This window comes from Alligator sinensis, unplaced genomic scaffold, assembly GCF_000455745.1.
Source record: "Alligator sinensis unplaced genomic scaffold, ASM45574v1 scaffold221_1, whole genome shotgun sequence".
Lineage (NCBI taxonomy): Eukaryota > Metazoa > Chordata > Crocodylia > Alligatoridae > Alligator > Alligator sinensis.
Window position 1 is genome coordinate 1,702,164 of NW_005841948.1, and position 10,879 is coordinate 1,713,042.

The 10,879-nt window shown below is 40.4% G+C and overlaps 1 protein-coding gene across 6 annotated transcripts in view; it reads left to right on the top strand.

The window, feature by feature from the left end:
• Positions 1-10,879, top strand: part of MLLT10 (MLLT10, histone lysine methyltransferase DOT1L cofactor) — a 242,181-nt gene that overhangs the window by 14,748 nt on the left and 216,554 nt on the right. For 2 of the 6 annotated variants that reach the window (XM_025199715.1, XM_025199717.1), the window contains exon 2: positions 9,818-9,872. The exons of 3 other annotated variants lie outside the window; for them this stretch is intronic. In XM_025199715.1, coding sequence (XP_025055500.1) covers positions 9,867-9,872 — 6 coding nt within the window. In that variant the 5' untranslated portion in view covers positions 9,818-9,866. Of the gene's footprint in view, positions 1-9,817; positions 9,873-10,879 lie in introns of those variants that run through there. One more of the 6 variants, XM_025199721.1, reaches the window with a different exon arrangement.

The window sequence follows — 10,879 nt, forward strand, 5'->3', positions numbered from 1 at the left end:
CCCAGCCCTCTTTCCTGCTTATGCAGGGGGTCGGACTCGATGATCTATTGAGGTCCCTTCCGACCCTAGCATCTATGAATCTATGAATCTTTAACCCCTGTTCTGCTGGCTGCCCATGCTGTAAAGACTCCAGCCTTAAAGGGGCCACACCACTCTCCAGTACCATAGAGTCATCGATTGTAAGGGTCTGGGAAGGGACCTTGGGGGATCATTGGGTCCAGCCCTCTGCACCAGGGAGGAAAGACAAGTGGGGTCAGGTGACCCCAACAAGGTGACCATCCAGTCTCCTCTTGAAGATTTTCAGGGTAGATAACTGTACCACTTCTGGAGGGAGCTTATTCCACAGTCTGGACACGAATTGTAAAGAAGTTTTTCCTAATGTTGAGCCTGAGATGATCTTCCAGGAGTTTGTTTTCTTTACTCCTGTTTTTTTCCAAGGGTGCCCTGGTGAACAGATAACAGGGTCAGGGTTCCCTGTGGGTTCACAAATTTGGCAGTAGGGGAGCAGTGCCATCTCTCTTCTGCTACCAAATTTCTGGACCTCTGGGGAGCCCTGTGGGCCAGATGACCCGGTGTCATGGGCTGAATCTGGCCTACAGGCTGGGGCTTGAGCACCCCTCTGTTTACCTGTTGGCATTATTAAAATAAACTTATTTGTTGCTTGCTTTCTTGCACTCTGCAAACCACTGGTTTCTGATGGGTCAGTTTTGGAAATTTGACTTCTCATACATGCGCTCGTGTATAACCAATGGACGGCATTGAAACCAGCAACAAAGCAGCTCCAGTTGCTACAAAAGAGTTATGTGTCCTCAAAGAAGTTATATGTTAGCAGAAGTAGCTGCATCTGGTCTGTAAATACTGTTTTCTTCTGTTAATAAGTGTGGGAAGCAGGTGGTAAGGCTAAAATGAGTGGAATGTTGTAGCAGTAGCTTCTGCTGTGCAAAGGGTTACCCACAGAGGTGAAACCGATTAAAAAAAAAAAAAAGACAGTAAAATAGAGTGGTACGCTGAACAAGGGATGGAACTAAGATTTAAAGAGAAGAAGGAAAGGCAAGCTTAGAGAAATGAGTGTGGAGAAGAAGGCTGTAATATTGTTCTTGTTTAGATAGTTGAGAAATTTAAGAAATTTAAAAAATCCTTCTAAATTTTACTAGCCCTCCCAACCCAATATATGAGAGGCATTGAAAAGTTCTTCAGTAGATCAGAATATTAACTTTCTGATCAACGGCCTCTCTCTTGGCCTTTTTTTTTTTTTTTTTTAATTGTCTGTCTTGTGAATCCAGTTTTGAGAATGTGTTAAAACAGATTTTGGAAGCACCTTTTGAATTACTGTGCATTTAGAATACCATTGTTTGGTAACTAATTGAGAAGTCAAGTATAGTAAAGGCTCTGTTGTCCGGCATCCCCCAGGAATGGGGGATGCCAGTTAATCAAATATGCTGGTTAATCAAATGTGGAGCGGGGGCCCTGTGCAGGCTGCTTTGCCCTGCACAGGCTACTTTGCCCTTTGCTGTGGGCCGAAGAAGTGAAGAAGACGAACTCGGCCCGTGGTGGCAGAACTGGAAGTGGGACTTCTGGTTTCGCTTTTGCTGCATCCCTTGGGTGCCGGTTAGTGGAGCTTTCTGGTTGATAAAGTGCCGGATAACACAGCTTTTGCTGTAATATAGTATCCAGTCTTTTTGGGAGCATGTTTTGCTATCTTAGATTAAGTTTTAGAAAGTAGTGGGATTACTCCTTCCCTAAAACCAACATGAGGGTATTTGGTGTTGAACAACTAATCCAGTCTCTTATTTACCCAAGTATTAAGAATTACAGAGCACTATGTTCTATGTTGCAATTTTTCTTCAGGACAATGAGAGGAAAGGATAGGTGAGGTAGTATCAGGCTTTAAGAACCAAACCATTGTTACATAACTCTTTGTTTAGCAATCCACATATTTAATATTTTGTTAATTGTACCCCCAAGTATTGTGTGTTGAAATCTTCATTAAAAATAATTGCTTTTAAGCAAGGCATTATTTGACAATATGAATCAGTACTTAATATAGTTAAAAAAAAGTGCTTGGCATTTAAGAAGAGTTTTAAAATATAACAGTGTTTTTGCCGTGCAAAATACAACTAGAATGGAAAATATACATGAAAGCTAAGGAATCTGCATTTATTGCTTACATCTCTTCACAAGATTTCAGATATAAGAACAGATTAAGTTTCTATATGTATTTGTGAAGTGACCTTAGAAATGTAATATGTCTTCTTTTTTTCTCCATAAACATATGTTGATAAAGGAAGTTTTTTACATAGGTTTTTGGATTATTAGCATTATTAAACATCTGACCCTTCTATCAGAGCCTACCTGTAACAAAATGGTATAATGCAGTATTTCTTTTTCTTTCATAAGGCATCTACAGTTTCCAGTTACTATCAGTCAGTCTTTGATAGGAAAGCAGTCAGGTAAAAGTTGTATAGTTAATTGAATATTTTAATTTTTTGTTTGTAAAATGCTTTTCAATCAACAAAGAACTAATAATTTTGAAATATGCCTGATTTCTAATGCACGCTTAGTTGTTAGCAAGAAATTTCAATGAGTACACAACATTCCCTCAAAAAACCAAAAATAAAAACAAAAAAAAAGACCAGTATTAAACCCTCTGATTTTTTTTTTTTTTTATTTATTTATTTCAACCAGGTATAGTGACTACTTAGTTTATAGTAGGGAAGACAAATCACTTATGTGACATTTAAACATTTTCAGAAGTCTCCTGAAGATTTTTTTTTCTTGTTCTTGGAGTTAAACATGTAATTGCACATTGCTTCAGTGCTAAAATGCTTGCTTGCAGACTTTGATTCCAGTGAGTTGTTGTATAGGCTTGTATTATAGGGCTAGTCATGAGATGGACTCGTTAAAGAAGTAAAAGTGTATAAATCTTTTTCTTTTTAATAGGGTATTATGTATAACTTATGTCCTTTGAATCGGAGAGGTGATGCTTTATCCAACCCGTTCTAAGTTCATCAAGCACTGAAGAGGCACTGTGCTCTTTATTTGCTTGTATTCTCACTATTTATAACTTCCCTTCCCCTAAACATCTATTGTCTTATCTCATACCCTTTGATCTCTTCAGTCCACCTTAGCCTTTCTCAGCAGTGTCCCCTCCTCTATCCTTCCCTTCCCTTTTCTTTATCCTTTAAATTACTTTATTCCTTTCTGTTTAGTACCACTGTTCTGTGCAAGTCTACTCATAGCATATGATGAAGTAGGCTGTCTCCTATGAAGGTAGTTGCTCCTCTGAACTAGTTAGTCATGTGACTCAACTAGGATGACATAGCACTCTGGGGTGCCTTGCAATCTCTTTCAAAGGTGGTGCAGGGTGCCATACAGTGTTAGCATCAGTAGGTGTGCAAATGGGATTCACAAGACAGACCCAGAGATTTCAAATGGGAATCCATAGTATTAAAATCATTCTGATCTGCTCTGATCCTTCAGAGTCCTTTGCAAAAGAAAAATTGCTATATTATCTTTCCATAGTCAAGAAATCAGTGGGCATGTCTACACAGGCTTTTTACATGTGCCTACACTTAATGTGCGTTAGCCTAATATGCATTAAGGTGATTTAGGCATATGCATGCACTAATGCACATTGATGCAGGTGTGTGGACCGAATTGGGACTAAAGTTATTCCCAAATCAATGGACAAACACCTGTGTTAATGCACACTAGCACTTCTACATGTTCGCTAATGCAATTTAGCTATTTACACATACATTCAAATAGCCTTACGTTGCCATTTTTAAGGCATATTAAGGACGTAGATGTGTAGACCCATACCCATAATGTGCTTTAAATTGGGCTAATGCGCATTAAAAGTGCATGTGTAGACACACCCAGTGAAAACTAAGAGCTGTTTTTTTTCCAAGGGGTGCCTTGAGTCTAAAAAGGCTGAGAACTGCTGAGTTACTCTGAATTGTAACCTTCTGCCTGACTTCAGACTAACAAGGCTAACTACCTCTCTCATCCCATAATTACGTAAGAATCTCCCTCTTTCTGTCATGGGCTTTCCTATTCATCTCAATTTACTATGCTCTTTCTAGAAATGGTGTTTTGATTTGCCTCTGTTCTACATGCCAACAATATATTTACTGAAACATACCAAAAATTCTTTCTGAATGGCTGACATAGCAGACTGATTTTTGTACTACTTTAAACCATTTGGACAAGCCAAGAAATAGTCATTTGGGAAGGTCACTAGCTAGGGGAATTTTCAGAGCAGGAAAAGAGATTGCTGTCAATTTCTATATACTGGGAACTCTGTTCCAAGGAAAGCAATCTCTGAAATTTTGGGAATAGACATCATAGCTCATCTCTGATTACATTTTTATATGACTTTTCCCCTTGCTTGGAAAGCTAAGAAGAGCAAATGACACTGTGGTAGTTTGGAGTTAATCTTTCCTGGTAGACTTGATCATCTTTGTTAGGGCTGTCTGTTGCATACAAACTAGCCCATCTGTATTTCACAGCATGATTGTTAAACTTGACAACTTAAATAAACAAAATATTAATTCAAGATAGAGAAGGGCCTATCAAACTGTGTTGCACAATGGGACCAAAATACCTCTGCAAAGCTAATTTATTCTACTGTTATGAATACTTTTTATTCTTCTGTCCCTTCAGTAAAATTGCATAACTGTACCTTAGTTGATAATAATTACTGATTTTTAAAACCCATTTTCAAATCAAGTTAATGAACTCTATCTGAGAGTGCTATATTTTTCATTATGTTCTCTAAGCTTTCTCACTCAGAAATTTCTACACATATAAGGGAGTGGCAAGCTTGTAGCTGGCTTAAGGAACCCATTTTCTGGGCTCTCCAGGCTTCAGATGGATGATATCTTTATTGTCCAGCCTGTGTTTATGTTCTCTAGGTTTCCCAGCTCCCTGACTGCAAACTTGTTTCGAGTTGTGGTTCTATGCGCAATAATCCAATGACCTCTCCCTTTCAAAGAAAGTTGTATAATAAAGAATCAGATCACATTTTAAGGTGCATCTCTGTAGCCATCAGAGCCAGCCAGCAGCTTAGCTTTTTTCTTTTTTTAAAAAAAAATTGAGAATCTGGTGCACAGTTCATCAACAGCGAGTCAACTTCCTTGCTTTGGAGTTGTGGAGTATCTGGCATTACCATGCATGTCTTCAAGCAGACTTTCTATGCAGACTCTGTTACTTAACATAGTTGAGGTGGTGCAAAAGGTTCTTTTCTGAATATGGCTGAGGGTGTGTGTGGGGGTGTGTGTGTGAGACTTTTGGCAGCCTGTAACTATTGAACTTTCTGCAACATAACCTAGCTTTTTGGTCCTGCATTGTCCTGTTGCACATCCTAGCCCTGAAGAGCATAATTGGGGCAGGTTTATCTAGCTACTTAGTGGGCAATCTGCTTATATCCTGACTTTTAAGATCAATTTATCTTTGCAAATTGGTAATGCAAACTGTGGTTCCATCCATAATTCAATTTGTAACATGTCATGCATTTGAACTGACGGGTCCCATATCACCTGTTCATTATTTCTCTAGACATGTTTTTAGAAGCTAGTCACATAGATAAAAAGGGGTTCCAAGATAACTATCCCAGTGCAATCAAGAGCCATGCTGCATTTTTCTCAGTTATGGTACTTTGAGCTACACAGTCTCTCTCTATAGTTAGTGCTGTTTCTGCAGAGACTCCTAGCCATTTTTTACTTGAATTTTTAGTAGATGCAGGAAATGGTATATCTGAAGTGTGGTGAAAATAAGCCTGAAACTTGTAGAAATATTCAGGAAAATCAGAGGTTTACTTACCTCTTTCTTGCTTAATTGGCGTTCCTTGGAATAGCTTCACTGAATTTGTCATGCTGTGCCAGTTTATCAACTCAGGGTGTAGTCTGCCATCAACGCTGGATTCTGAGCTTCTTATATTTAATTTGCTACTGTGTAAAGCCTCTTTATCCTTAGGCAGTCACAACAGGTAGGAGCACAAGATCCTTCTCTTCCCTCCAATTAATGGTGAGGCTTTGCTTCAGTATGCCACCCTTGAAATCTTCCAGTCAATTCCTTTTGGAATGTCACTGAAGTAGCTGCCCTTCAAAGCACTCCATTACACCCTGTGGTTCTCAACCTTTTTAGACTCAGGGCACCCCTCGTTAGGTTTGAGGCACCCCTCGTTTTGCTCAAGGGACCCCTCAGAAAATGTCAGCTCTTATTTTTCACTCATTTTTGATTACTGAAAAATAGAGCAATTCGTCTGTTGCAAAGAACTCAGAACAGACCCCAACAGGTCAGAATGTTTTCAATGCTACAGATTCCTAGTTGAAACCTCTGGGTTTGGCTTGTAAATCATGTTTGCATGCCCAGCAGAGCTAACATTGCATGGTCCCTTGTGGCAGCCTCGAAAGGATTTCAAGGCACCCTGGTTGAGAATCACGGATCCTAACCTGCTCTATCTGAGTGTGCTTTTTCATTCTTCCCTGCTATTTTGTCAGTCCAGACTTCCTTGTTTGTTTTAATTTATTTGGATTATGCTGTGGTCTTTGGGGCATATCTTGCCTATTTCTGATTCCGGAGGTCTGTGAGACACCTTGTTTTTGTAGTGTAGGTCTTTCCTTTGGGCAGTGAGAGTTGCTCTTTTCTTTTTTTTGTTATTTCATGCTTCACATCTGTGAACTTCAGTTACTTGTTTTGAGTGTGTGCATGGGGTGCTTGTGTCCTGCCAGGAAGATGTGCTGCCTCAACCACAGAGGAACATTTTCTGTGAAATGGCACATATTGTATCCTCTGTGCACTGTGATGATATTTAGGCTGATACTGTCCTAAACACTGGTGTGACTTGGGGAATGCACCTTCACTTCACTCTGCAGATCCCCTTAAGTTTAGCATGAAACCATACAAAAATGCTTTAGATAAAATCTTGAAAATATGAACCTGAGTCAGTCTCAGTTCCAGAGAGACAGGAATTTCTGCTGACACAAGTAGTATCACCATCAGCTTTCCACCTGTGTTGTGTGAGAGAGCTTCACAAACTCTGATGAAATATCCTGTATAACTTTGCCAAGGATTTTGCCATACGCTGACACTTCAGTGTTTCAAGTCAAAGTTACTGGGATTGGATGAGGCAGTGCCAAGAGTCATTGAGAGAGAGCTAGCTACTTTCTTACTTTGATTTTGTGCATTTCAGAACCCCATACAGGTTTAGAGTTGAGAGGTTGCCAGGCCGCGCCTATTTTCAAGGCAGTCTGAAAGTCTTCAATACTCTTCAATTCTAACCTTGGGCGTATGTCAAGAATACTCTATGCTAGGGGTGTCAAACTCATTTGGATTAGCATCCCTGAGCTGGACCAGGACTGACCCCCTGCAGGGTGCCCACATTAACCCTTGGGATCACTGTGCAAACAGCTTTTGGGGCTGGCATGGGCTGCTCGCTGCCTATGATCTGCAGGTCAGACCCAGTGCTGTACGCAGCATAGGGGAGGTCTGGGGTGCGGGCTGCATGTGGCACCCTTGACTACCTGTAGTGTGTGCAGCACTGGGTCCAGGCCATGTGTTATATGCAGCATGCAGGGCCAGGGCCGGTCCAGTGGCCCGTGGGTCAGTTCATGTGGCTACATGGGCCGGATCTAGGCCATAGGTGTATGTTTGGAATCCGTGCTCTACACAGTGTTGCTTATGCCCTCTGAAATTAGCTTCTTCCATGTACGGAGAATTGGCTTTGGTCTAAGTGAACTTCTTGACACCACGAGTTTCAGTGCAGTTAGCGTTTGCCTGGAGAGAAGATTTTTGACACCTGCAGCCTGTATTTGTGGCTTGCATGACTTGTTAAGGTTCTGCAGAATTAAATTTTTTATTTAAAAATAAAAAAAATAATTTTGGTTGCAAAGAAACCTTTCAAAATTTCAGCTGAATAATTAATGTGGTGCCATCTATCTGAGTCTGCAGACAGTCTGAAAAAATGGCTCAGGGATATGTTGAACCAATTTTCCCTCAACAAATTCCCTCTAGGGTTAAAAGCCAAATGATGACCCATTCATGTAAGTATTAATTAACTGCTGATCATTTTAGCAGATGGAGTGGGGGGAGGGTAAGAGGGAAGCAGATGGGAATTAAAAGGTGCTGCAGGGAAGCAAATGCTAAAAGAAAAAAGAAGACATGAGCTGGAGGAGAAACAAGGGGCAAAAATAGAAATGGTCCTAAAAGGCTTCCACTATCCCATTCCTCACATGCTGTTGCATATATCAGTGGACTGAACACGTAATAAATAAACAAACTTAAAAGTTTACTTACTACAGAAAGGGCAAGTTCTGCTTTTTATATGTCCATGTCTCCCACTGCCACAAATTTTTTATGGACTAGAAGGCATATGTAGTCCTTAATGTATTTTGCAATCCACAATCCATTGCTAGAATGGAATTTGTTACTATTAAACACATTTGGCATGCTGCTTCACAGGCACTGTCAGGATTTTATGAACTCCATGTCCTCACCAGTAATGTTATGATCAGGAAGATTAATACTGTCTGGGGGCAAAAGGAGACTGAGTTGATGCCAAGTAGATCGATCTCCTTGAAAAGTGATACTAGAAAAAGTTTTCAAGTGAAGATCTGATTCTCTTGATTAAAAAAATGGTAGGATTGGGACTATATGAAGGCCATACTTCTTTTGGAACCATCTGTGTCTGCTGCTTTCCGAACTGCTTTTTTAAGTTACTGATGAAATGTCAAGGGTTTTTTTTCCATTTTTTTCCTGTTTCTCACTGGTTAAGAAGCCATGTATACTGATTGATGCAAGATGTTGCCAGTAAGTTTTCCACTAAAAAGGGTGGTGGATACAGCTATAGCTGGAGGAGAAGCTGGTTAAACATACCATTGTGCTTCTGGAGGATGTCAAAAGAGTAGGCTTTGTTACCAGCAAGGTGCTCTGGCACAGTGGTTCTCAACCTTTTTTGTACCAGGACCCATTTGTAAACATCAGTGGCCAGTCCTGACTCAGTGCCCCTCACTCCAGACCCTCTGCCCCTGTCCCCAGGTCCCAGCCCCCCAGTGTGTGGGGTAGGGGTTGGATGTGGGACTTGGGGGCTACAAACAGCCCTTTGCAGGCTGCAACTCTGCCAGCCTGCAAGGAACAAAGCCACGGTTTCCTGCATTTTTCTCCTTTAAAGGAGAATCCACTTTTAAAGTTTGTTGATCTATTTTTCAAGTTTCTTCAGAACCCTTTCATATATTCTTGTGACCCACTTTTGGGTCACAACCCACAGGTTGAGGACCACTGTTCTAGGATATTTGGATTCATGATTCGTAAGCTCCATAAATCCTTGTTTGTCAATTGAGTACTGGTATCCACTTGATCCCTTGAGCTGTGATATGAAGGTGCAATCTCATATCTGCAACTGTATTCATTGTGTCCTTTATGCTTCATGCAAGACCTCTTCAGTGAACTTCAGCAGCCAGTGGAAATAAACATTATATAGAATTTTAAATTTTGTCCAGGTTTCTTAGAGGCCAGTCTTACCCCTCTTTCAAAATATTTGAGTCTGCTTGGTTTTTTCAGAAAAGAGAATTCTGAAGTAGAATTAAGTTATTTTATTTCAGCTTAAATAAATAACATTATTGTAGTTTTATCAAAACGTATTAGAAAACTTTGCTTGCTCAGAACTCTTGGAATTCATTAGATTAAGGGAAACGTGTCCTGCCTTGCTTCTAATTAATTGTTTTCTGTCAGAAATGTCAATCTATTTTCTAACTGTGTGATCTGTGTTAATATTCTTACGATCATTCCAGTTCTTTTTTTTCCCTACTTTTTCCAGAGATGTGAGTTATGCCCTCATAAAGATGGTGCTTTAAAAAGAACAGATAATGGGGGTAAGTTTTTTTTTGTTTTTTTTTAATTTTCTTTTAATCTTTTCCTTTTAATGAAAGTAAAACACATTAAACTGAAATGTAAGGATCATAGTATTCTATAAATAAAAGCAACTGTTACTGTAGTAGTTTACTTGGTCTGCAACATATGTAAGTAAATATTTATTTTACAGTAAAGTGTGAGCTGTATTTGTCTAACTTAAGTTGAACTGTAGTTTGACAGCAGAATTGGTTCCTCACATGCTGTTAATTTTAAATAACATTTTGAGTAAAAGAAGAAATAGAATTTTTACACACAAGCTTCTGAAAATGAGATTTGGTTTGTTTGTTTTTCTTTTGGGAAGGAGAGCAAATTCAAATTACCGTATTTACTCAAAACCAAGACACAGACTTTTTTTTCCCTGGAGGGGGGTGGGGAGGGGAGGGGAAACCCCTTGTCTTAGATTTGAGTACAAAGTATGCAGGGGGAGGTGGCAACTCCAGCCCCAGTCCAGGTTTGAGGTTGGAGCCACAGCTTCTGCCTGCCCTCTCCCCACCATCTCTTACCTTTTGCTTTGGCTCCAGGATAGCTTCTGTCCTGCTTCAGCCTCTTGCATGGAGCCCACGTTTTACTCAGACCCCAAGTCATCCAAGTAACAACAATTGATGTGGTGGTGCGGTGGGGAAGGGGAGGACCAGGCAGCAGGGGCAGGGCAAGTGGTGGGAGGGGGCAAGGTGTGTGGGGGCAGGGGTCAAGCTGCTTGTTCTCTACTGCCTTCCTCATTGCCTCCCCCACCACCTGGCCCCCTGCCACTGGTTTCCATGCTGCAGCAGAACGGGGGGACAAATTTAAGATAAGATCTCAACTAGTTAGGTTCTAGACGGTGAAAATTATAACAAATTTATAAATTTTCTATGTATAGAATCTACAGTAAAATCTCTACCATCTGGCATTTAACTAACTGGAAATTCCAGCTGTCTGGCCGCGGAGTGGGAGCAGGGGAAAGCTTGCACACAGTGGCTGGGGGCGC